Source organism: Gorilla gorilla, chromosome 12, assembly GCF_029281585.2.
Source record: "Gorilla gorilla gorilla isolate KB3781 chromosome 12, NHGRI_mGorGor1-v2.1_pri, whole genome shotgun sequence".
Classification (NCBI taxonomy): domain Eukaryota; kingdom Metazoa; phylum Chordata; class Mammalia; order Primates; family Hominidae; genus Gorilla; species Gorilla gorilla.
In genome coordinates, this window is record NC_073236.2 from 86,067,881 (window position 1) to 86,095,713 (window position 27,833).

General features: G+C 41.2%; 1 protein-coding gene across 9 annotated transcripts in view; it reads left to right on the plus strand.

Annotated features, from left to right (window-relative positions):
• The window catches only part of ASB3 (ankyrin repeat and SOCS box containing 3), a 192,842-nt gene that overhangs the window by 117,760 nt on the left and 47,249 nt on the right, over nt 1–27,833 (plus strand). For all 9 annotated transcript variants that reach the window (XM_031007892.3, XM_019021083.4, XM_019021081.4 and 6 more), the window contains 2 exons: nt 13,924–14,036; nt 14,647–14,782. In XM_031007892.3, coding sequence (XP_030863752.1) covers nt 13,924–14,036; nt 14,647–14,782 — 249 coding nt within the window. The remainder of the gene's footprint in view (nt 1–13,923; nt 14,037–14,646; nt 14,783–27,833) is intronic.

A 27,833-nucleotide genomic window follows, 5' to 3' on the forward strand; every position in this document is an offset into this window, starting at 1 on the left:
TCTGGCATCTTAAATGCATCATTTAACTTTGTTCTTAGTTCCACGGTTAAATAGCTTAGAAGTTTATCACCAGTTATTTTGGCATGTTTTTTCCAGCCTTGTTTGGTTAGCTAAATAATTCCTTTAACACAGTCGTCTAACAGGACCTATGGCAATACTATTCCCTGAGTTTTTACATGTTCAAAATTGAATAATTTGGCTGGGCACTGTTGCTCCTGTGTGTATTCCCAGCACTTTGGGAAGCTGAGGTGAGAGGATCACTTGAGGCCAGGAGTTCGAGACCAGCCTGGGCAACAGAGCGAGACCACCCCATCTCTGCAAAAAAAAAAAAAAAAAAAAAAAGGTAAAAAAATTGAATCACTTAAATTGTATAATGATTCAAACTTGAACAGCAGTTTGATCAGGTACAAAATCCTGGAATTACATCTCTTTCCTTGAGAGCTTTAAAAATGATGATCCATTCTGTTCTAGAGTTGAAGTCTGAAGCTAGCCTAATTTTCTTCTCTTTTTGTGACAATACTTTTGCATGTCCATTCCTTACCAGTTTTCTCTGATACAGTGTGTGCCCTTTCAATATGTAGACTTGGATATTTTAAATTTTAGTTAATCTTTCTGGAATTATATCTTTAAATATTTGTCTGTTCTGTTATTATGGTGGTGGTCTTGGGCCAGTGTGTTTACATGTTGTTATCTCATCTGTTTTCAATGTCTATTGTTTTTTCTCTGTTTTTCTTTCTCTGTGTTTTTGTTTTACTTTTCCTGTTTTTTTTAAGCCTCTATGTTCCTCTTCAGAAATGTCTATTCTGTCTAGTGTTTCTTTCAATTTCAATTGGATTTTTTATGATGGTTTTTGCTTTTCCCAGGTATTTTCTGAATTCAGTTTAAATTATATCATTTCCTGTCAGCCATTTTTTTTACTGAGCACTTGTATTTCAGTGTTGGTGCTGTTTTCACAGAGACAATTGCTTCCTTAACGTCTTTTTTAAAATTTACAGTTGTAGATTTAGCTACAGTTTTCCTTTGGTTTGTGGTAATATTTTTCAGATGAGAGGTTTTGGCTTTCTTTTGTTGTTGGTCTATTGTTTTTCTATAACTTTTCTTCCTTTATTCTTGTATCTTTGTATGGATTTGTGCTGGTACCTTTGTGATAATTCATCTTGGGAATATGTGAGTTTTTGCTCAATTAGCTGCTTTCAGGAGGTTTATAATAGGAAGGAGGTAGAGGCACATTCCATATTATGGAGTTTTCCTTTAGACTGAGGATTTTTGGACATGAACTCATTTAGCTAGTATCTTTCACTAGCCATTGGGGGTTGGCAGCTGTGGGATTTTTGCAATACAGTTTCCCATTTGTGGTAGCAGAGATAGACCACTTCGTGTGATTCTTTTTTTGGATCCAGTCCCTCTGATTTTCGGATTTCAACTGGTCCAGAGAAGTTCCTGCTGCTAGCCTGTGCATTTTTTCCTGGTACTTAGTTTTGTTCCTTAGAGGGAGCCCCTAACCTTTGAGAAGTGTTCTTTGCTAGCTTTTTCTTAGATGTGCAGCTGACACATCTGTCTTCTTTCTCCCACAAGTACCCAGGATTGATCGTTGTTCTTTTGGAGCCCCTTTTACAAATTTTGATCTGGAGTTCAAAAATCTAAAACTAGAATTATAGTTTTACTAAAAATGGAGAGTGTGTTTTTATTTTATTTTTCTTGCTGATGTTGGATTAATTGCTTTTGGATGATTTCTAAGAAAAGTAAAGGGAAATGCCTATATTGTGCTACAATATTAAAATTGGAAGTCCATATTCATTTTTAAAGTAAAACAAAAATTCTCGATTTCAGTATTTTTGTAATAATTTGAATTCTAGTATATGGTAGCAATGAATAGACCTAGATAAAATCTCCCTCAACCCCAGTCCATAGAATACAATCTCCGTTCTAGTTAGGTACCGTAGAGCAGTGCCACTCAAAATGTCAGTCGATTTATATAAGAAGCTTGAACCATTATATAAATCAATATATTGGTTTCTTCATCAAGGAAGTCCTGTCTCAAGGAAAATGTCAGCTAAAATAAAGTGTGCTTAGGGACATAGTTGTTTACATTCTGTTCAAAACTTCTTACCTTGTTGAGGACTGATAACAATTTGCACATTGACAGCCAGTTTGTGACAATGTTGAGTAGCCCTGCTGTACAGCATGCCATGCCTTTGTGGCTATCAAACTGGAGTGTTACATGGTTAATGCAATTGTCTCTTCATTCTTCATGATTACTAATGCCATTGGCCAACTAATGATATGTGATTTTCATTGGTTAGTATGGCTAAAATGGAAATGTTGCTTCTACATAAATAGGACTCTTTGGGATTAAGGATAGTCTGTCCATACACTTTTTCTTTGATAGGGAACTCCCAGAATATTTTGTTTCTCTAAGCTTTAGTATGGGTCATTCTTACAAGGTGGATCTAGTAAGGAGAATACTGCTGTATGAATGCTTCAAAAAGTTGAATAATTTCTGAAAGTAGTAGAATTACAGTGTTATAGCCCTAGAAGAAGGTGTAAGTTTAGGGATGTGTTATCTAAATCAAATGTTTCTTGACTCTGCTGCTGGGGAGACATGGAAAAATAAACAATATATAATAGGATAGTGGAATTTTAGCTTTTTGTCTTTTAATACTTTCATTTGATTGAAGGATGTATTTTTCTGGATATGGTCTCTGATGTCTAATTGGCCATTAGACGTCTCCCTGTCTGTTAGAAACCATGAGAAATGTCAGTGATAACGTGGATGATTGGATTGGGATATTCGCCACAATGTTTTTGTTATATCCCTAACATAATGAGTTTTGCCCAGAAGATCATGGTTTTTCCCATCAGTATGCATCTTTAAGATTGTTAGCCACTGGGCAGACATGAAGAAATTTATAAAACAGAAATATAACTTTTTAGTATAATTTTAAAAAAATTCTGTATATCAATAAACTACTACATTTCAGACTAAAGATTTTAATAATTGTTCTGCTGTCTTGGGTATAAGTAAAGTGCTGGAAAAACATAAACTTGAGGATACATAGAATAAATGGGCAACACTGGAAAAAAAAAATTCCTTTGTCGTAGCAATAATGGAGTTTCTTTTCTAGTGCCACCAGATGTCAGTATGAACACAGGACCAGAGAAATACTGCAGGAGATAAATGTTCTTACAAATGTTCCTTTTTTGGTTCATGAAAGAGGTGGGGGAAAAATGTTTTACATAAACTAGCTATACAATGAAAAAATAATTTTACTGTTCAATTGTATAGAAAAATGAAATGCATAATGGAGAACAGAGTACATGTAGAACTCAAAAAAGTAGAGATACAGTTAAAAATTCATATATAATTCAAATGTAAAATTGAATATATAGATGATCTCTGCATAGCCAGCCAGCCTGCTGCTATAACTGGAGGAGATGGACAGCCTGTGGTTAAACTGTTCGTTACAGACTTACTGACCATGTTATTTTTTAGAATTATTGTCAAAATCTGAGCCTCGAAATGAAAGACTAGGCTGGGTGTGGTGGCTTATGCCTATAATCTCAACATTTTGGGAGGCCGAAGTGGAAGGATCACTTGAGCCCATGAGTTCAAGACCAGCCTAGGCAACATAGCAAGACCTTGTCTCTACAAAAAATGGAAAATGAGCTGTGTGGGTGGTGCATGCCTGTAATCCCAGCTACTCATGAGGTTGAGGTGGGAGCATCGCTTGAGCCCAGGAAGTTGAGGCTGCAGTGAGCCATGAATGTGCCACTGTCCTCCATCGTGGGCGACAGAGCAAGACCCTATCTTAAGAACAAAACAAAACAAACAAAAAAATGAAAGAGTATATTTTCTAGCTAATAGAGATAAAACTCACCTCACTGTAATTTTCATTTGGTACAAAATTGTGTTTATAATTGGTAATTTGTACAGAATTGTTATAGTAATTCCCTAGAACTCATAGTCACATTAAGCATTTTTCTAAAAGAGCGTTCACTAAGATAATTACATTTAAAAAAGTCCCTTAAAAAAGCTTTTTCTTTAATGAATGCTATGTTAAACAATGATCATTATTTATTATTTCTAGTTAGATTTAGTACTTACATGTATGTATAGGTCTACCATATTTCTCCCAGATGAGAGTCCTGTTTTGAGTTCTTGCTTTCATGAAATCTTCACATGGGGCTTTGCTTGTAACTGTACTCAATATGTTGCATGCCACAACTGAGTTGATTTTGGTCAAAAGTTTTGTGTGGGTCAAAGGCTGCTTCTAGTTTCTCAATTTCCTGTTTTCAAAAATATTTTGTTACCTAAGATACGTTTTTCCAGATTGCTTCATTTTTCCTCTAATTTAGGAAATGGAAAAAGGTGTTTTTTCAAAACCAGAAAATGTCTCCCTAGAAATTATTGCAGGAAATGTTCTCATGCCATTCTTGCTTTCTTAAGCATTTACAATTAGAGATTTCTTCCATACTATGTTATATGATCTATTGTGGGAAAAGCAGTGTTCCTACCCTCAGAGGTTCTGGCTTTTCTCTTCTACCTGTTTGGAGTCTTACCTGTTTGGATTGAAGAGGGGAAAGTCTTTCTCCCATATCTTTGTGTACTCCAGACACTTGGAGCTCTGCCTTCTGAAGTGGGGTCTTTTATTTCATCCTTAATCTTTTTCCTTGGTCTCTGGTCCCTATTGGATACCATTTTAATACCAGATACTATGATTCTGCTTTCTTTTTCTTTCTAGGAACCCACAGTACTTTTCTAGCTTCTAGAATTACACATTATCTTTCTGTCTTTGATACTTACTCCAAGACCTGCAACTGATCGCCTGGCTCTCTGTTTCCAATGCTAAATGGGTATCTTGAAGACAGGTATACCTTGTATTCTAGGTTAAATTTCAATTCAATTAAGTCCTAATCTCTAGACCAGTCCTACCCAATAGAAGTTGGAATTGTCCTATATCTACATTGTCCCTTATGATGGTCACTAGCCACATGGGGCTCTTGAACACTTGAAGTTTGTCTGGTTTGATTGAAGAACTCAAATTTTAATTTTATTCCATTTTAATTAATTAAAATTAAAATTTAAACAGCCAAATGAAGCTTCTGTCTTCTATATTGGCAGTTCTAGAGAGCAACAGAATGAGTGCAGTTCTTCATACATCCTTAACCGAACAGTAGTCCTGTTTTATTTTTGAAATATTTATCTCCTTTGCCCTAACATGTTGTCCTAGATGGGTCTCACATAAAAAGGTGAAGGAGCAAAGAAACACCAGCTTAGCCAACTAGTTTTGCTTATCAATAGGATGGTAAAAGTCACAACTGAATTTTTCTCATTATCCTCCATTGATTAGGTGATTATCAGGCCTCTACACTATCAGGCTTAGTTCCTGATATCATGGGCTTACAATTTAATTGAGGATATTTTAATAACCAGAATTCAAGATAGGCTGTAATAAATACCATAAGAGGTACAAAGTATATGAAGGTTAGTTCTGTCCTAATTACTGTGTTGTTATTCTGCTGTGGATTTATCTATATCTTGTCTCTTCTCTCTCCCTGTTTCTTTAGGTTTTAAATCATTTTTCAATTAATATACAAAATGTGACTTTAATATTACTGAGTAAATAAGACAGTGTTCAGTTTGATTTTTATTCTGATGTTCAGTTTTAAAAAATTCAGGGTATGCTATATGCACATTAGGAATATTTCAGATATTCAAAGTGTTCTCGAAATTTTCGTTTTGAAATTCCCTTCAGAATTTGTGGCAGTCTTTTTTTTTTTTCTTTTTTAAAACGTCCTGGACAATTTCACATACACAAAAGCTTGGAGACATCCTTCCCCTTCCTCTCACAAGTACCCAGGATTGATCTCCATTCTTTTGGAACAGTATGGTCTCATCACTCTGACTCAGCCAGAAGTCTTAGGAGTTCCATGGCCCCTCAGTAGTGTTTGACTTCTAATTATTTCTGTTCCATTCTTGACCCTTAAGCAGTTTTTATTTGCCTTACCTTGTACGTGTGCAACCTACGCTTGAACCAAGGACCCTTGGGCAACTTCCACACAAGAGGCCTCCTGTCTGCACAATTCATTCTTCTCTAGGGCCTTACCTGCAGATTTCAACCACTTAAATTCTAATCTCTGTCTCCTCAGTTTACTACTGCACTTGAGCCTCTTTCCTCTGGTTGGAGTACACCTTCCCCAACCTTACCGTTGCTCTACTTGGACTGCAGCTCACTGTACCGTAACGGGGAAATGTCCCCAGGTACAGAGCTGGGGTGATCATGGGCTCATCTCTTGTGTTTCACTTCTCTCAGGAATCACAGTTGTCTGCCTGCTGGTTAATACCCGAGTAAGTTGCCTTATATATTTTGTCCACTCTTATGATTGTTTTGGATGGATGGCTAGTTTAGTACCAGTTATACTGTCATATCCCAAAGTATAATTCTGAAGCTTATTCAATTTAGCGAGGGAATCTTAAAAAGAGAAATCAATATCTTCTTTTAGACATATTTTTTTCTTTTTTGAGACAGTCTTGCTCTGTTGCCTAGGCTGGAGTGCTGTTGCACGATCTCGGCTCACTGCAACCTCCGCTTCCTGGGTTGAAGTGATTCTTGTGCCTCAGTGTACTTGGGACTACAGGCATGCACCACCACACCTGGCTAATTTTGTATTTTAGTAGAGACTGGGTTTAAACATGTTGGTCAGGAATTCCTGACCTCAGGTGATCTGCTCACCTTGGTCTCCCAAAGTGCTGGGGTTACAGGTATGAGCCACTGTGCCCTACCCAATTTCTTTTTTTTTTTTTTTCTGAGACGGAATCTCACTCTGTCGCCCAGGCTGGAGTGTAGTGGTGCGATTTCGGCTCACTGCAAGCTCCGCCTCCTGGGTTCACACCATTCTCCTGCCTTGGCCTCCCAAGTAGTTGGGACTACAGGCGCCCGCCAACGTGCCTGGCTAATATTTTTGTATTTTTAGTAGAGAGAGGGTTTCACCGTGTTAGCCAGGATAGTCTCTATCTCCTGACCTCGTGATCCGCCTGCCTCGGCCTCCCAAAATGCTGGGATTACAGGCGTGAGCCACCGTGCCTGGCCTCCAATTTTAAGGTTATTAATTTATGTCACCACCACCTGGATATGATAGTTGCACTTTTACCACATCCCTGCCAGATACTTACTCTGTGTTTCATTTTAAATATTCTGGTCGGTGGTGTTGTGGGTGCTCACTGAGGTTTTCATTTGCATTTCCCTAATGGAATGACAAGAAGGTGAGTACTTTTCCATGTATTTTATTAGCTATTTGCATATCCTCCTTTATGAAGTTCCTGCACAAATTTTCTCATGTTTTAAAAATAATTTATCTTTTTATTGATTTAAGGAGTTCTTAATTTTAACGTGGTCCAATTTATCACTATTTACCTTTATGTGTATTGCTTTTAATATGAAGATTAAAAATTATTTTTCTATTCCAAGATCAGTTTATAGATTTTTTCCTTTCTTTTTTTTTTTTTTTTCTAGAAGCTTTGTTGTTCCTAAATCCAATCTGGAATTTAATTCGCAATCCATCTGAAATTGATTATTGGGTATTGTGTGGGACAGGGGTCAAGATTTTTTTTTCCCCATATGGATATTCAGTGGACCCAAAACCATTGTCACCTTTGTCATAAAAGTGACCATTTGTTGAAGGTATCTGTTTCTGCAGTTTCAGTTGTTTTATTAGTCTCTTTCTCTATCCTGTGCCAATACCATGCTACCTTAAATATTCCAGCTTTATTAGTTTTGATAGCTGCTTGTATGAGTCCTCTGGCTCTATTCTACATGATTGTTTTGGCTTTATTTGGCCCTTTACATTCCCATCTGTATGAATCAGTTTTTGTTTTTTTTTTCCAACTATTAAGACAATACCCGTAGCACCTTTGGGTATTTTGATTGGGCTCACATTGAATCGTTAGATTGTTTTGGGGGAGAATTGATATTTTTAAAATAGCGAATCTTTATATCTATGAACATGGTGTATTCTACTTTTTTTTTAGATCTTTGCTTTTCTCAGTAGTATTTTGTAGTTTACAGTTAAGAGGTTTTGCATGTTTTATTAAATTTATGCCTCCAGGTCTGTGTTAGGCATGTTGATTTTAAGGGGCTGATAGAATGTCTGGATGGAAATATTTGGCAGATATTTGGAAATTTGGTTCTGGACCATGAGGGAAAGTTCAGTTAGGAGCAATCATTCACCTAGAGATGAATTTGCTCAGTAATGTTTCAGAATTGAACAAATTCACTAATAGAGAACATGTATAGGCCGGGCGTGGTGGCTCATGTCTGTAATCCCAGCACTTTGGGAGGCCGAGGCAGGCTAGTCACTGGAGGTCAGGAGTTCGAGACCAGCCTAGCTAACATGGTGAAACACCATCTCTACTAAAAGTACAAAAATTATCTGGGCATGGAGGCGTACGTCTATAATCCCAGCTACTAGGGAGGCTGAAGCAGGAGATTCGCTTGAACCTGGGAGGTGGAGGTTGTAGTGAGCCAAGATCGCACCACTGCACTCCAGCCTGGGCAACAGAGCAAGACTCCATCTCAAAAAACAAAAAACAAAAAACAAAAAAAAAAACATGTATAAAGTAAAGGAATAAAAAAATAAATAGAGATTGAAGACAGAATCCTGGTGAGTCATCACATTTCTGAAATAGTAGGATAGAAAAAGTAAACCAAGAAGAATGAGTTGTTAGAGAAAGTTGTAACACCACAGCAGTGCTGTTGACATGGAGAAAAAAGTTTATGTTAGAGAAATATGGGGAATTTAATGCCAGAGGCAGTACGAACTGAATAGGAGGTTCAAGGCTGAGAAAAGGCCATTGAATTTGATGATGATTTTCAAGGGAATAGCTTTACATGAATTATGGCAGTAGAATTTGCATGATAGTTATTGATTAAGTGATTAAAAGGTCCATGGAGGCAGGTATTTTTGTCTCTTGTTCACTTCTGTATCTCTAGTACCTGGAATATTACCCGGTACATAATAGGCACTAAGTAGACATTTGTTGGATGAATGAATGAGTGATTTGTGGGAAAATGGGATCATTGAATGTAGACTCAAGAAGAGTAGTCTTTGGGGGTAGTTCAGTGGTAAAAAAAGAAAGTGAGAGAAAACAGTAGATTGGAAGATATTTTGTTTGTTTGTTTTATTTTTAGGGAAAGGAAAACCTAAACTAGTCTGCAGGTTGAACAGTGGAGCCCAGTAGAGAAGGAATGATGAGAAAAAACTGGAGAAGAGACAATATTAGGAACAAACTGCAAAGCGGAGTGTTGGGAACAGGCCCCCCAAAATCTGGCCATAAACTGGCCCGAAAACTGGCCATAAACAAAATCTCTGCAGCACTGTGACATGTTTGTGATGGCCATAACGCCCACGCTGGAAGGATGTGGGTTTACCGGAATGAGGGCAAGGGACACCTGGCCCACCCAGGGCGGAAAACTGCTTAAAGGTGTTCTTAAACCACAAACAATAGCGTGACTGATCTGTGCCTTAAGGACATGCTCCTGCTGCAGATAACTAGCCAGACCCATCCCTTTATTTCCGCCTATCCCTTTGTTTCCCGTAAGGAATACTTTTAGTTAATCTATAATCTGTAGAAACAATGCTTATTACTGGCTTGATCTTAATAAATACGTGGGTAAATCTGTGTTCAAGGCTCTCAGCTCCAAAGGCTGTGAGACCCCTGATTTCCCATTCCACACCTCTGTATTTCTCTGTGTGTGTCTTTAATTCCTCTAGCACCGCTGGGTTAGGGTCTCCCCAACCGAGCTGGTCTCGGCAGTGGAGAAGGTGGGAGGCCAAGGTGGGCGGATTATATGAGGTCAGGAGTTCAAGACCAGCCTGGCCAAAATGGAGAAAGCCTGTCTCTACTAAAAATACAAAAATTAGGTGGGTGTGGTGTCACATGCTGGTAGTCCCAGCTGCTCTGGAGGCTGAGGCAGGAGAACCGCTTGAACCCAGGAGACAGAGGTTGCTGTGAGCTGAAATAGTGCTACTGCACTCTAGCTTGGGCGACAGAGTGAGAATCCATCTTAAAAAAAAAAAAGGAAGTGGAGAAGGTATGGAATTGAGGGAAAGGACACAGATGAAACTCTAAAAAGGAGGAAGCCTGCTTCTTCTCATGAGATACGGAAAAAATAAAAAGTAAATCCAGTTTCTACACAGAATATAATGTAAAATATCATTGTGTAGTTAATTCCTGTTAGCAACATTGTTTCAATTGGATAGGGTTAATTTGCTGTTGCTGACATGTATCATTCTCTCTACATCTAGATAGCTCTCAAGGCAGAAGCACTCTTTTTATACTTTGATATCCTTCTCTATCCTTCCCTTTTCATCTGTATTCCCACTATCTCCATGGAATTCACAGGTACTCAATGTTTATAGATACTTGAGTGGTTGACTCTGTTCTTAGAAAAGACTGCGAAGTCTGTTTTATTTGCTAGGTAGTTTCTAAACATGCTCTTATACTTGGTTTTCTCAGTAGGCTTGAGAAAGTATGTCTGTATAAAGTAATGACTGCGTTTTTGGAAGCAAACCATTCAGCACAGTTATGGGTCTCCTCTTCAGCCCATCCAATTTGATATTTCCATTTTAATAGATAAAGTGAATGCTCCTCTTCCAAAGCGGAGGCTTTGGTAGTAAATCTGAGCTCTAAATACACTTTTCTAAACCACGATTTAAATTTGCTTTATTTTGAAATAATTAACAAGGGCTGTGAAAATAATATTTTTCTGCTCATGTGTAAGTTTTACTTTTGTCATTGGGAAATGTTTTTAATAGTTGCAGATAGCATATTTCTTAATATATTTATGATATTAAAAGTGAAAACAACTGTTGCGTCATGAGGTTAAAAAAATGAAAATTTTTCTGTCATCTATATTGTATTTAATAATCAAAACACATTTTTTGACTTTAATTTTTATAAGGTCAGCCTAACTCGTGGAAAATAAACTTACCTTCACTCTCCTTCATATATCACTGCTGACAACCTGATAATCTTCAAGTCATGGAGTGGCTATAGAATGATTTTTGCTAACAATCACTGATAATGATGTATGAATTTGATATGAAACAGATTTTTTCCTTTAATGACCTCCACCCAAAATTATTACTATTATTTTCAGGCTTTTTAAAAATATGGTAATTTCATTTGTAATTTCTTTATTTTGCTTTTTTTAAATTTTCAGTTATTTTTTTAAAGCTGTTGTGGGGCTGGGTGCAGTGGCTCATGCCTGTAATCCCAGCACTTTGGGAGGCTGAGGCAGAGGTGGATCACCTGAGGCCAGGAGTTGGAGACCAGCTTGGCCAACATGGTGAAACCTTGTCTCTACTAAGAATACAAAAATTAGCCAGACATGGTGGTGCACACCTGTAATCCCAGCTACTTGGGAGGTTGAGGCAGAAGAATCGCATGAAACCCAGGACAGGGAGGTTGCAGTAAGCCGAGTTTGCGCCACTGCACTCCAGCCTGGGTGACAGAGTGAGACTCCATCTCAAAATAAAACAAACTGTTGTGGGGGCCAAGTGTGATGGCTCACGCCTGTAATCCCAGCACTTTGGGAGGCCGAGGCTGGTGGATCACCTGAGGTCAGGAGTTCAGGACCACCCTGGCCAACATGGTGAGACGCTGTCTCTACAAAAATACCAAAAAGTAGCTGAGCATGATTGCGGGTGCCTGTAATCCCAGCTACTTGGGAGGCTGAGGCAGGAGAATTGCTTGAACCTGGGAGGCAGAGGTTGTAGTGAACTGAGATCGTGTCATTGCATTCCAGCCTGGGTGACAGAGCGAGGCTCGTCTCAAAAAAAGGAAAAAAGAAACTGTCGTGGATACTGTCAGTGTATATATTTATGGGGTACCTGAGAGCCACCCCAAATTAGATTGACTTTAGATCGTTTATACAAAAATAGCTTGAAGAACTGTTTTTTCCATGGTAAATGCTTTTGAATATTAACTTAGTTATGTTAGATTCCTACCTCAGTGGTACTGTCACAGCCATTGGTTACATTTCTGAAACCCTTCAGAGTAAGAGTTTTGTTTTTTGTTTTGTTTTGTTTTGTTTTTTGAGATGGAGTCTTGCTCTGTCGCCCAGGCTGGAGTGCAGTGCAGCAACCCAGGTGGAGTGCAGTGCAACCTCCACCTCCCAGGTTTAAGCGATTCTCCTGCCTCAGCCTCTCAAGTAGCTAGGACTACAGGTGCGTGCCACCATGCCCAGCTAATTTTTTGTATTTTTAGTAGAGACGGGGTTTCACCATGTTAGCCAGGATGGTCTCGATCTCCTGAACTCGTGGTCCACCCACCTTAGCCTCCCAAAGTGCTGGGATTACAGGCGGGAGCCACCACACTCGGCGGAGAATTTTTTATTAAAGAACTTCTGAGTGTCTTATAGGGGAAATAAGCTTTGGTATAAATTCAATATATAAAACTAGTAGAATATCAATGGCATGTTACTTGTCTTCAGTAATAAGCACACTTATCATTTCTTGTTTTACACTTTTAAGGATTTTTATATTCCCATTGTTTCATGTGTATTAGTGTTTTCTAATGTGACTCATTATCCAAATGTGCCTTTCTAATTTTGTGACTGAGAAGTGTTGATTCCCACTTCCTGCCTCCTACTATAGTAGGAGATATAGAATAACTGTATGATTGAAATGAAAAAAAAAATCTTATTCTTCAAATCTTTTTTCCTACTAATCAAAACCACGATGAGATACCATCTCACAGCAGTAAGAATGGCTGGTATTAAAAAGTAAAAAAATAACAGGTGCTGGCGAGGTTGAGGAGAAAAAGGAACATGTATACACAGTTGATGGGAGTGTACATTAATTCAACCATTGTGGAAAGCAGTATGGTGGTTCCTCAGAGAGCTAAACACAACTGCCATTTGACCCAGCAATCCCGTTACTGGGTATATACCCAGAGGAATAGAAATCATTCTACTGTAAAGATGCATGCACACTTATGTTCCTTGCAGCACCATTCACAATTGCCAAGACATGAAATCAACTTAAATCTTCCTTCTCACATCCAAGCACGTTAGCCAGACCTTCTTATACACGTCTTACCTTCCTTTCTTATAAATACTCTTTCTCAATTTTAAGTTTCTGAACTTAAAATTTAAAGAAGTCACTTAGTAGCCTCACACCTAACAACATTCACAGCATACCTAATTTGCTAATGGTGTGTGTGTGTGTTTGTACTTATTTTATAAAGCACTTTGTAATTCTATTCTGGCATTCTGTTTTTCATTGACTTCGTGCTTAAATTCCTCCATAATTAGTGCCACCTTCATAGCAAAGTTTTGTGCGAAATAATCTGCATCTCTTTAACAACATTTTTTATTTTTTCTGGAATCTGCTTTTAGTTCACATAAGAACGTTTACATTTTCGTTGATGGATATAAGAACATTTTGACAATGCTTATGATTTATAGTGGTAAAAAAAATCTAAGATGAAGAAGTTGCTTTTTCATTTTGTCAGTTACTCTTTTTATTGGTGATCAAATGTAGTAATAACAAACCTTTCACTCCTTTTGAGATTGCTTTTCCAGACTGGTACTGTTGATTCTGAATTGTCCACCTTGTATCCTCCCAGTTTCATTTTAACAAACTAGAGCTAGGCTGTTTCCATTTTCAGAGAGAATAAACGTTTGCTTCTTGGTTCCAGTTCCTCTGTGTCTTTTAACATGCTATTGAAAATCATTTTGCATGTGTTCAGAAACAGTTATATATATGTTAATGGATTTGGGCTAAGACAATTGTGATAAATGTTTAGGAATAATCAGAGCATTGTGGTTCTGAGGTAAGTGATGAGAACATCACCAAAGTGTCCAGTCCTACAAACATGCCTTTTTGCTGACATTAATTTTTCTAACTGCTGTATTACAGCTGTTGAAAATGGACAGATAGATGTGTTAAGGCTGTTGCTTCAACATGGAGCAAATGTTAATGGATCCCATTCTATGTGTGGATGGAACTCCTTGCACCAGGCTTCTTTTCAGGTAACCTCTGAATTTATTATTTCATTTCCATGTAAATTGTGTGTTTTACCCTCTTAAAATGACAGTCCTATGCAGTTTTTGCTTTCTGCTTGCCTGTGATTTATGATGGTTAGTGCAGTACAGAAAAGGCAGTCTAAATGCTAATGATGATTCTGAATAAGCCAACTTCTGTAGTAGCTGTAGAAGCTTTGGGCTATAGGGATTATCTACATTTTAAAAAGGTAGATGGCATATTTAAGAAACCATCAGTTATTTGAGATATAAATTGATAAAGAGCAATGGGTTATTTTATTTATAATAATGTGTTTAGAAATTGTGATGGCTCCTTAGTGCTTTGGTTAGCAAGCTAATTTTTCAGGATTCTATAAGGTTTATAATTCCTAGAGATCAGTGTTTCATGTTTACATTTATTGGGTTAACTAGAAATATAGGATAATCTGATCGTTTGGCCAATTTCTTTCCAACTAATACATCAGTATACTGTTTTGTTTTTTCCTTCAAGTTATCCTTTAGTGAGAGGATAAAAAAGAAGAAAAAAACACATTAAGAAAAAAGATACCTTCTATTTTCTTTGTTTTTTTCTTATTTAAAATGTGAATCTGTGCTTTAGGAAAATGCTGAGATCATAAAATTGCTTCTTAGAAAAGGAGCAAACAAGGAATGCCAGGATGACTTTGGAATCACACCTTTATTTGTGGCTGCTCAGTATGGCAAGCTAGAAAGCTTGAGCATACTTATTTCATCGGGTAAGATTATCCATTAGCCTTTGTACTGTTAAGATCATGAGCTTTAAACTATATTTCCTAGAGGAATAATTCTTGACTCAAATATAAATCAGGTTGTGAAATTTATGGTTTTATGTAAGTGGTAAATAAGAGTGAATACAAATTGATTTATAAACCTGGTTATTAAGTATAACAATGCAGTGCACAGCTACTAATTTATCTGAGTAGGAACATAATGATCTATCACTAAAGCAGGTTTATTGGCAAGTTGAATGATGGGGCTGTCCTTTCCTGTAGGGACTTGAGCAGTTTCAACTTTCTAGGGTGTAAGACTAGTTTAGGCTTAATTACCTTATTGGATGGCTATTTTGTGTATTAAGGCTTTGAGGGGTATGTTTTGTTAATTTTGTGATTATGTAAATAGGTTTATTTCAAAGCAGTTTACACTTTGTTATGTTAATAGTAACATAACCTGCTAAAGGTTTCTCTGTGACAACCTTCCACATGCAGCATTGCCAGGGAAGTTGGTGTGTTAAGTGACAGTTTTGTGACCAGAAATGTTTATTATGTAGGGGCTTTTAAATCTCTCCCAAACACCAGATATGCTCTTCACGGTGCTAACTTGATGAAGCGTGAATCACAGTAGGCTAGGCAATTAAAAAAAAAATACCTAGGCTTTTTTTGGCCAGGCATGGTTGCTCATGCCTGTAATCCCAGCACTTTGGGAGGCCAAGGTGGGCAGATCACTTGAGATCAGGAGTTTGAGACCAGCCTGGCCAACATGGCGAAACCCCATCTCTACTGAAAATACAAAAATTAGCTGGGCGTGGTGGCATGCGCCTGTAGTCCCAACTACTAGGGAAGCTGAGACATGAGAATTGCTTGAACCTGGGAGGCGGAGGTTGCAGTGAGCTGAGATTGCACCACTGCACTCCAGCCTGGGCAACAGAGGGAGACTCTGTCTCCAAAAAGAGAAAGAAAGAAAGAAAGAAAACCCAGGCTTTTTATAAACTTCCTTTAAATAGAAAATAGATCATACAAAGTTTGTTTGTTTGCTTGTTTATTGATTGATTGAGGCCAGGCCTTGCTCCATCACCCAGGCTAGAGTATAGTGGTATGATCACAGCTCATTGTAACCTTAAACTCCTGGCCTCCAGCAATTTTCCCCCTTTAGCCTACCAAATAGCTGCGATTACAGGTGCATTTCACCATGCCCAGCTAATTAAAAAACCTTTTTTTTTTTAAGACATGTGGTCTCAATCTCCCAACCTCAAGTGATCCTCCTGCCTCAGCCTCCCAAAGTGCTGGGATTACACTGTAAGCCGCTGTGCCTGCCCAATAATCCAGTTTATTTAAACAGCAGGGCACATCTTTTCTTATTTTTGCTTTCTTTTAGAAACCTTCAAACACTTAAGTCAGAGTAGGAAGTAAAAGAAACAAACATTCATTAAGTGCCAATTGAAGGCATCTGTTATAAATAATGAGTCCGTAAATCTTACAGTTAAGAGGAATCCCCAAAATTATCTGTTCAAACATAATCGTTTTTTAGATTAAGAGTCCAGACCGTGAATGTTTAAGTGCCTTGTCAAAGATCTAGACTCATTTCCTGGCAGAATCAGGGCTTGGACCCAGGCCTTCTGACTTCTGATCTTCCTTCTACTACATCATACCTTCCGGAGGACTATCCTAATTCAGTTAATGACTTGCAGTCCCATAAGTTTCAATTATTAGTGTTTAGGCCCGGTCGGTGGCTCATGTCTAATCCCAGCGCTTTGGGAGGCCTGAGGTCAGGAGCTTGAGACCAGCCCGGCCAACATGGTGAAACCCTGTCTCTACTGAAAATACAAAAATTAGCCCGGTGTGGTGGCACGCACCTGTCCCAGCTACTGGGGAGGCTGAGGCAGGAGAATCTCTTGAACCCATGAGGCAGAGGTTGTAGTGAGCTAAGATCGCACCACCGCACTCCAGTCTGGGCAACAAGAGTGAGACTCTGTCTCAAAAACAAAACAAATCAAAACTATATATATATATGTGTGTATATATATGTGTGTGTGTATATATATGTGTGTGTATATATATGTGTGTGTGTATATATATGTGTGTGTGTATATATATGTGTATATATATGTGTGTATATATATGTGTGTATATATATATATGTTTAATTAATATTTAGATTAAATAGGCCAGGTGCAGTGGCTCATGCCTGTAATCCCAACACTTTGGGAGGCCAAGGTGGGCGGATTGCCTGAGCTCAGGAGTTTGCAACCAGCCTGGACAACATGGTGAAACCCCGTCTCTATTAAAATACAAAAAATTAGCCAGGTGTAGTGGTGTGCGCCTGTAGTCCCAGCAACTCAGGAGGCTGAGGCAGGAGAATTGCTTAAACCCGGGAGGTAGAGGTTGCAGTGAGCCTAGATCGCGCCTCTGCACTCCAGCCTGGGTGACAGAGTGAGACTCCGTCTCCCAAAAAAAAAAAAAAAAAAAAAAAAAAAAAATTTAGATTAAATAGATTAAACTCCACCTTAATGTCTCTCCTCATGTCAGGTGTGTTTTCTTGTCACCTGGAGCTCTGAGCTCCTGTTTTGGTTTGCTTTGTTCTTTTTATTTCTTCTGTCTGAATTGTTTTGAATAATCAGTTGAAAAGGTATGTAGGTATGTTTATCATGTTTATCATGTTCCAAGGTATCATGGAAACATTATACATGTTTCCAACCCCTATTACTTTCGTTTCAGTGAGTTGTCTGTAATTTTTCCAACTTTTTCACCAGTAGTCTTTAAAGAAATTGGTTCCTTATTCTTTCTGATACTTTGAAATTGTCACTCAAAATAACGCATAAAAAAAAAAGTTAAGGTTTCTTTCTTGACTTAGTCTCTTTTCAGTTATAGTGTTTACTTCTTTCTGAAACTGACAGTGGGTGAAACATCTACCTCATAGAAATCATGAAGATTCTAGTTTCTATCATTTGGAATTTCTGAAGGACTATAGACTCTTTAATTTACCATTTGTGTTCTATGTAGTTTTTGCGTACATAAAACTTTGGTTTATTCAAGGTGCATTTATGGAATATTCTTTTAAATAGAAGACGATCTTTTCCCTCTTGATGATGATCTTTCCACCGAAATGTATTCTAGAAATTTAAAAAACTCTCATGGTCATGTAACGACATCATATGTAGCATATTTAATACATTATTTGCCAACAAGAAAAGTTTGGAGATGACTGCTATTTTCAAAATCTTCACAAAAAGTGAGGTTAGCTTTTAAAAATCTTTATACAATGGCGTATACATAATTTAATTAGATTTGTGATTTTATTTTATTTTTTATAATTTCAACTTTTATTTCAGATTCAGAGGGTATGCATGCAGGTTTGTTACATAGGTGTATTGCATGATGCTGAGGTTTGGGATATGAATGATCTCATCACTTAGACAGTGGGCATAGTACCCAACAGTTCGCTTTTCAGCCCTTGCCCTGTTCCCTGCCTCCCCTCTCTATTAGTCCCCAGTATCTGTTGTTGCTATCTTTATGTCCTTGAGTACCCAGTGTTTAGCCTCCACTTATAAGTGAGAACATGCAGTATTTGGTTTTCGTTAATTTGTTAATTCACTTAGAATAATGGCCTCCAGCTGCATCCATGTTTCTGAAAGGACATGATTTTATTCTTTTCTATGGCTGCGTAGTATTCCATGGTGTACATCTACTGTGTTTTCTTTATCCGATCCACCAGGTATCCATTGATGGGCACCTAGGTTGATTCCATGTCTTTGCTATTGTGAATGGTGCTGTGATGAACATGCAAGTGCATGTACATTTTTGTTGAATGATTTATTTTCTTTTGGATATATACCCAGTGATGGAATTGCTGGGTTGAATGGTAGTTTTGTTTTAAGTTCTTTGAGAAATTTCCAAACTGCTTTCCACTGTGGCTGAACTAATTCACATTCCCACCAACAATGTATAAGCGTTCCCCTTTGTGTACAACCTCTCTAGCATCTGTTGTTTTTTGACTTTTTAGTAATAGCCTTTCTGAGTGGTATAAGATTATATCTCATTGTGGTTTTGATTTGCATTTCTGTGTTGATTGGTGATGTTGAGCAATTCTTCATGTGTTTGTTGGCTGCTTGTATGTCTTCTTTTGAGAAGTATCTTTTCATGTCTTTTGCCCAATTTTTTTTTTTTTTTTGAAATGGAGTCTCGCTATGTCGCCCGGGATGGCGTACAGTGGCACTATCTCTGCTCACTGCAACCTCTGCCTCCTGGGTTCAAGTGATTCTCCTGCCTCAGCCTCCCAAGTAGCTGGGACTACAGGCGCGTGCCACCATGCCCGGCTCATTTTTTGTATTTTTAGTAGAGATGGGGTTTCACCGTGTTAGCCAGGATGGTCTTGATCTCCTCACCTTGTGATCCACCCGCCTTGGCCTCCAAAGTGCTGAGATTACAGGCATGAGCCAATGTGCCCAGTCCTTTTGCCCAATTCCTAATGGGGTTGTTTTTTGCTTGTTGAATTGTTTAAGTTCCTTATAGATTCTAGATATTGGACAAAGTTAAGATAAAGACCTTTGTCTAATATCCAGAATCTATAAAGATACCTAGTTAGCAAATATTTTCTCCTATTCTGTGGGTTGTCTGTGGATTCTTCTGTTTTACAGAAGCTAAAGAGCTTAATTAATCTAAAGAGATTAATTAGGTCCCACTTACCAATTTTTGTTTTTGTTGCAATTGCTTTTGAGAACTTAGTCATAAATTCTTTCTCAGGGCCGATGTCCAGAACAGTGTTTTCTCTTTTTTTTTTTTCTAACTAGGATTTTTATAGTTTGAGGTCTTACATTTAAACTTTTAATCCATCTTGAGTTGATTTTTGTATATGGTGAAAGATAGGGGTCCAGTTTCATTCTTCTACATGTAGCTAGCCAGCTATACTAGCACCATTTATTGAATAAGGAGTCTCTAACTCATTGCTTATTTTTGTCAACTTTGTCAAAGATCAGATGGCTGTAGGTGTGTGGCTGTATTTCTGGATTCTCTATTCTATTCCATTGGTCTTTGTGTCTGTTTTTGTACCAGGACCATGCTGTTTTGGTTACTGTAGCCTTAAAGTATAGTTTGAAATTGGGTAATGTGATGCCTCCGGCTTTATTCTTTTTGCTTGGTATTTCTTTGGCTCTTTGTGCCCTTTTTTGGTTCCATATGAATTTAAGAAAATTTTTTTCTAATTCTGTAAAAAATGGTGTTGGTAGTTTGATAGGAATAGCATTGAAGCATAAAAATGACACTTCAGGGACTCAGGGAAAGGATGGGAAGGGGGTGAGGGATAAAAGATCACAAATTGGGTGCAGTGTATACTGCTTGGGTGATGAGTGCACCAGAATCTCACAAATCACCACTAAAGAACTTTCTCATGTAACCAAACACTGCCTGTTCCCCAATAACTTATGAAAATCAAAAACAAAAAACTCTGACATTTAACAGGGGAAAAAATAAAAAAAAGGGAATAGTGTTGAATCTATAGATTGCTTTGGGCAGTATGGGTATTTTTAAAAATGATATTGATTTTTGCAATCCGTGAGCAGCGTTTTCCATTTGTTTGTGTCATCTATGATTTTTTTTCAGTAGTGTTTTGTAGTTCTCCTTGTAGAGATCTTTCACCTCCTTGGTAAGATGTATTCCCAGGTTTAAAATTTTTTTTTGATGGCTATTATAAATGGAGTTGTGTTCTTGATTTGGCTGTCAGCTTGAACATTGTTGATGTATAGAAATGCTGCTGATTTTATACATTGATTTTGTAACCTGAAATTTTACTGAAGTTGTTTATCAGCTTCAGGAGCCTTTTTGTGGAGTCTTCAGGGTTTTCTTGGTATAGAATCATATTGTCAGAGAAGAGAGATTGTTTGACTTCTTCTTTTCCTATTTGGATGCCTTTTATTTCTTTCTCTTGCCTGATTGTTCTGGCAAGGACTTTCAGTACTATGTTGAATAGGAGTGGTAAGAGTGGGTATCCTTGTCTTCTTCCATTTCTCTAGGAGAATGCTTCCAGCTTTTGCCTGTTCAGTATGATTTTGGCTGTGGGTTGGTCATAGATGATTCTTATTAAGATACATTCTTTCAATGCCTAGTTTGTTGAGGGTTTTGTTTTGTTTGGTTTGTTTTGTTTTTATCATGAAGGGATGTTGGGTTTTATGAAGGCTTTTCTCACATCTGTTGAGATGATCATATAGTTTTGGTTTTTAATTTTCTTTACGTGGTGAATCCCAATTATTCATTTGCATATATGGAACCAACCTTGTTTCTCAACAATGAAGCCTACTTGATCATGATGCATTAACTTTTTGATGTGTTGCTGGATTTAATTTGCTAATATTTTGTTGAGGATTTTTGTATCTATGTTCATCAGCAATATTGGCCTGTACTTTTCTTTCTTCATTGTGTCTTTGCCAGATTTTGGTATTAGGGTGATGCTGGCTTTGTAGAACAAGTTAGGGAGGAGTCTCTCCTCCTTGATTTTTGGGAATGGTTTCAGTAGAATTGGTACTGGTTTTTCTTTGTATGTCTGGTAGAATTCAGCTGTGAATTCATGTGGTCCAGGACTTTTGGTTGGTAGGTTTTTTGTTTTTTTTATTATGGATTCAGTTTTGGAACTTGATATTGGTCTGTTTCAATTTCTTTCTGATTCAGTCTTGAGAGATTGTGTGATTTATCCATTTCCTCTAGATTTTCTCATTTGCGTGCATTGAGGTGTTCGTAATAGTCTCAGAGGATCTTGTGTGTTTTTGTAGAATCTATTGTAATGTCAACTTTGTTGTTTCAGATTATGCTTATTTGGACCCTCGCTCTTTTTTTATCTAGCTAGCAGTCTATCAGTTTTGTTTATCCTTTCAAAGAACCAACTTTTGGTTTCATTGATCCTTTGTATGGATTTTTGGGTCTCAATTTCATTCAGTTCCACTCTGATTTTAATTATTTTTTTTCTTCTACTAGCTTTGGGGTTAGTTTGTTCTGTTTTTTCTTATTCCTCGAAGTGTGATATTGGATCATTAATTTGAGATCTTTCTTTCTGAGCTAGATGTTTAGCATTATAAACTTCTTAACACTTTTTGCTGCATTTTAATATGTTTTGTGTCTGTTTTTATTTATTTCAAAGAATTTTTTGATTTCTGCCATAATTTTATTGTTTACTTAAAAGTTATCCAAGAGCAAGTTTGTTTGTTTGATTTTGAGACAGAGTCTCACTCTATCGCCAGGCTGGAGTGCAGTTGCACCATTTCGGCTCACCGCAACCTCCGCCTCCCAGGTTCAAGCAATTCTCCTGCCTCAGCCTCCTGAGTAGCTGGGACTATAGGCGCACACCACTACGTCTGGCTAATTTTTTTTTTTTTTTTTTGTAGTTTGGTAGAGATGGGGTTTCACCACATTGCCCAGGCTGGTCTCGAACTCTTGAGCTCAGGCAGTCTGCCTGCCTTGGCCTCCCAAAATGCTAGGATTACAGGCGTGAACCACTGTGCCCAGCCAAGAGCAAGTTAATTTCTATGTAATTGTGTGGTTTTGGAAGATCTTCTTGGTGTTGATTTCTATTTTTATTCTACTTTGGTCTGAGAGTATGGTTGGTATTAATTCAGTTTGTTTGTTTGTTTATTTATTTATTTATTTATTTATTTATTTATATTTTTGGAGACAGGGTCTTGCTCTGTACCCAGACTGGAGTGCAGTGGCATGATCTTGGCTCACTGCAACCTCCCCCTCCTGGTTCAAGCAATTCTCCTGCCTCAGCCTCCTGAGTACCTGGGATTACAGGCACGCACCCCTGTGGCCAGCTAATTTTTTTGTATTTTTAGTAGAGATGGGGTTTCATCATGTTGGCCAATTTGGTCTCAAACTCCTGACCTCCAAGTGATCTGCCCATCTCGGCCTCACAAGTGAATCAGTTTTTTAAATTTATTGAGATGTGCTTTTTGGCCGAGCATGTGGTCTATCTTGGAGTATGTTATATGTGCTGTTGAGAAGAATATATATTCTGTGGTTGATGAGTGGAGTGTTCTTTAGATGTGTATTAGGTCCAATTGGTCAAGTGTTGAATTTACACCCAGAATTTGTTTTTTAATTTTCTGCCTCAGTGATCTGTCTAATGCTGTCAATGGGATGTTGACATCTCCCAACATTATTGCTATCTCTATAGATCTCTAAGAGCTTGTTTTATGAAACTGGATGCTTCAATGTTGGGTGTGTGTATATTTAGGATAGTTAAGTCTTCTCATTGAATTGAACCCTTTATCACTATGTAATTACCTTCTTTGTCCTTTTGTACTGTTGTTGGTTTTTTAATATATAATTTTTTCTTGAATAGAAATGGGGTCTCACTGTGTTGCTGTGAACCCCAAATATCTGAGAGAGATCTCAGTCAATTTAGGAAATTTATTTTGCCAACGTTAAGGGCATGTGCCTGTGACACAGCCTCAGGAGGTCCTGGCAACATATGCCCAAAGTGGTTAGGGCACAACTTGGTTTTATACATTTTATACATGAGACATCAATCAACATATATAAGATATACATTGGTTCTGTCTGGAAAAGCGGGACAACTCAAAGTGGGGAGAGTATGTCCAGGTCATAGGTAGGTAGGAGACAAATGGTTGCCTTTTTTTTTTTTGAGTTTCTGATTAGCCTTTCCAAAGGAGGCACTCAGATATGCACTTATCCCAGTGAGCAGAGGGATGACTTAGTTCTGTCTGTCCTTCGTCCACAGGGAAATTCCTTGTGAGGGAGGTACGTAACTTTTTCTAATCTTAGTAGCTATTTCTTAGGAATAGAATAGGAGGCAGGGTTGCACTAAGCAGTTCCCAGCTTGACTTTTCCCTTTGGCTTAGTGATTGTGGGGGTCCCAAGATTTATTTTCCTTTTGCATTGCCCTGGCTGGTCTTGAACTCCTGAGCTCAAGCGATCCTCCCCCCTTGTAAGAGTTAAAGAAAGAGGAAAGAAACACAAAAGATGGGTTGGCAGTTAAAGACAGGTTTACTTTAGATAAAACCTGAGAAGGGTTTCTGGCTGATTTCGATCAGGAGCACTTTCTCTTACAGACTAAGTACATGAGTATATGTTGGTTTTAGGGTGAGGGGGCTTATCACAAGCTTGGAATGTTTATGTGTGGGGGAGAAGTTTATGGTGAGGTTGGAATGTCTCTGGGTGAAGGGGGGATTATCTTGGGGCTGACGTCTTTCCAGAAGGAAGGGAGTTATCTCGGGGCTGGCATCTTCCCAGCCAGAGCAGGGCAGCTAGCATGTCTCTGGTTGCAGAGGAGTTTGGCATGTTCCTGGTCGGAGATGCTTTTTTTGTTTATGATCATGCTGATCTTAGCCATTTAGGCTGATGCGCTTTGGATTTAGGCAGTTTTTGATTAAGGTGAATTGGAAAATAACAGTGCTTGTGCAAGATGGTGATGCTCCTGCTCTGTCATACTTCGGCCTCTCAAAGCTCTGGGCTTATAGGCGTGAGCCACTGTGCCTGGCCCTGTTGTCTGATTTAAAGTCTGTTTTATCTGATGTAAGAATAATGACCCCTGGTTGGGCGTGGTGGCTCACGCCTGTAATCCCAGCACTTTGGGAGGCCGAGGTGGGTGGATCACGAGGTCAAGAGATCAAGACCATCCTGGCCAACATGGTGAAACCCCGTCTCTATCTGCTAAAAATACAAAAATCAGCTGGGCGTGGTAGTGCATGCCTGTAGTCCCAGCTACTTGGGAGGCTGAGGCAGGAGAATTGCTTGAACCCAGGAGGCAGAGGTTGCAGTAAGCCGAGATCGCACCATTGCACTCCAGCCTGGTGACACAGCAAGACTCAGTCTCAAAAATAAAATAAAATAAAATAAAAAACTAGTGACCCCTGACCTTTTTTGTTTTCCATTTGCTTGATAGATCTTTTTTCAACCCTTTACTTTGAGCCTATGGGTGTTGTTACATGTGAGACGTGTCTCTTGAAGGCAGCAGATGGATGGGTCTTTTTTCTTTCTTTCCTTTTTTTAATCCAAATTGCAGCTGTGTGCCTTTTAGGCAGGATGTTTCGTAAAAGGCGAAAGATTTGTATGATCTGAAGAGATCCTTTACATTCAAGGTTAATATTGATATGTGAGGTTTTGATCCTATTATTAAGTTGGTAGATGGTTGCTTTGCAGTTTCTATTGTATGATTGTATTATGGGGTCTTTGGGCTATGTACTTCAGTGTGTTTTTGTGATATCAGTGTTGTTCTTTCATTCCCATGTTTAAAAGTCCCTTAAGGATCTCTGCTAAGACTGGTCTAGTGGTAACAAATTGTCTTAGCACTTGCTTGTCTGTAAAATATTTTATTTCTTCTTCATTTGTGAAGCTTAGTTTGGTGGAATATGAAATTCTTGGTTGTAGTGTCCTTTCTTTAAGAATGCTGAAAATAGACCCCTGATCTCTCTTGCCTTGTAAGGTTTCTGCTGAGAAGTCCACTGTTCCTTTTGTATGTGATCTGACGTTTTTCTCTAGCTGCCTGTAAGATTTTTTCTTTTTTTTTTTTTTTTTTTTTTTTATTGATCATTCTTGGGTGTTTCTCGCAGAGGGGGATTTGGCAGGGTTACAGGACAATAGTGGAGGGAAGGTCGGCAGATAAGCAAGTGAACAAAGTTCTCTGGTTTTCCTAGGCAGAGGACCCTGCGGCCTTCCGCAGTGTTTGTGTCCCTGGGTACTTGAGATTAGGGAGTGGTGATGGCTCTTAACGAGCATGCTGCCTTCAAGCATCTGTTTAACAAAGCACATCTTGCACCGCCCTTAATCCATTCAACCCTGAGTGGATACAGCACATGTTTCAGAGAGCACAGGGTTGGGGGTAGGGTCACAGATCAACAGTATCCCAAGGCAGAAGAATTTTTTCTTAGTACAGAACAAAATGAAAAGTCTCCCATGTCTACCTCTTTCCACACAGACACGGCAACCATCCAATTTCTCAATCTTTTCCCCACCTTTCCCCCCTTTCCATTCCACAAAACCGCCATTGTCATCATGACCCGTTCTCAATGAGCTGTTGGGTACACCTCCAAGACGGGGTGGTGGCCGGGCAGAGGGGCTCCTCACTTCCCAGTAGGGGCAGCCGGGCAGAGGTGCCCCTCACCTCCCGGACGGGGCGGCTGGCCGGGCAGGGGGCTGACCACCCCCACCTCCCTCCTGGACGGGGCGGCTGGCCGGGCAGAGGGGCTCCTCACTTCCCAGTAGGGGCGGCCGCGCAGAGGCGCCCCTCACCTCCCGGATGGGGCGGCTGGCCAGGCGGGGGGCCGAACCCCCACCTCCCTCCCGGACAGGGCGGCAGGCTGGGCGGTGGGCTGACCCCCCCACCTCCCTCCCGGACGGGGTGGCTGGCCAGGCGGGGGGCTGACCCCCCACCTCCCTCCCGGACAGGGCGGCAAGCTGGGCGGTGGGCTGACCCCCCCACCTCCCTCCCGGACGGGGCGGCTGGCCGGGCTGAGGGGCTCCTCACTTCCCAGTAGGGGCGGCCGGGCAGAGGCGCCCCTCATCTCCCGGACGGGGCGGCTGGCCGGGCGGGGGGCTGACCCCCCCACCTCCCTCCCGGACGGGGCGGCTGGCCGGGCGCGGGGCTGACCCCCCCCCCACCTCCCTCCCGGACAGGGCGGCTGGCCGGGCGGGGGGCTGACCCCCCCACCTCCCTCCCGGACGGAGCGGCTGGCCGGGCAGAGGGGCTCCTCACTTCCCAGTAGGGGCGGCCGGGCAGAGGCGCCCCTCACCTCCCGGACGGGGCGGCTGGCCGGGCGGGGGGTTGACCCCCCCACCTCCCTCCCGGACGGAGCGGCTGGCCGATCAGAGGGGCTCCTCGCTTCCCAGTAGGGGCGGCCAGGCAGAGGCGCCCCTCACCTCTCGGACCGGGTGGCCGGCCAGGCGGGGGGCCGAACCTCCCTCCTGGACAGGGCGGCAGGCTGGGCGGTGGGCTAACCCCCCCACCTCCCTCCTGGACGGGGCGGCTGGCCGGGCGGGGGGCTGACCCCCCCACCTCCCTCCCGGACGGGGCGGCTGGCCGGGCGGGGGGCTGACCCCCCCACCTCCCTCCCGGACGGAGCGGCTGGCCGGGCAGAGGGGCTCCTCACTTCCCAGTAGGGGCTGCCGGGCAGAGGCGCCCCTCACCTCCCGGACGGGGCGGCTGGCCAGGTGGGGGGCTAACCCCCCACCTCCCTCCCGGACGGGGCGGCTGGCCGGGCGAGGGGGCTCCTCACTTCCCAGTAGGGGCGGCCGGGCAGAGGTGCCCCTCACCTCCCGGACGGGGCGGGTGGCCAGGTGGGGGGCTAACCCCCCCACCTCCCTCCCGGACGGGGCGGCTGGCGGGGTGGGGGGTTGACCCCCCCACCTCCCTTCCGGACGGGGTGGCTGGCCGGGCGGGGGGCTGACCCCCCCACCTCCCTCCCGGACGGAGCGGCTGGCCGATCAGAGGGGCTCCTCACTTCCCAGTAGGGGCGGCCGGGCAGAGGCGCCCCTCACCTCTCGGACCGGGTGGCCGGCCAGGCGGGGGTCCGAACCCCCACCTCCCTCCTGGACAGGGCGGCAGGCTGGGCGGTGGGCTAACCCCCCCACCTCCCTCCCGGACGGGGCGGCTGGCCGGACGGGGCGGCTTGCCGGGCGGGGGGCTGGCCCCCCCACCTCCCTCCCGGACGGGGCGGCTGGCCGGGCGGCGGGCTGGCCCCCCCACCTCCCTCCCGGACGAGGTGGCTGCCGGGCGGAGATGCTCCTCACTTCCCAGACGGGGTGGCTGCCGGGCGGAGGGGCTCCTCACTTCTCGGGCGGGGCGGCTGCCGGGCGGAGGGGCTCCTCACTTCTCGGGCGGGGCGGTTGCCAGGCAGAGGGTCTCCTCACTTCTCAGACGGGGCAGCCGGGCAGAGACGCTCCTCACATCCTGGACGGGGCGGCAGGGCAGAGGTGCTCCCCACATCTCAGATGATGGGTGGCCGGGCAGAGCCGCTCCTCACTTCCCAGATGTGATGGCGGCCGGGAAGAGGCGCTCCTTGTTTCCTAGATGGGATGGCGGCCGGGCAGAGAGGCTCCTCACTTTCCAGAC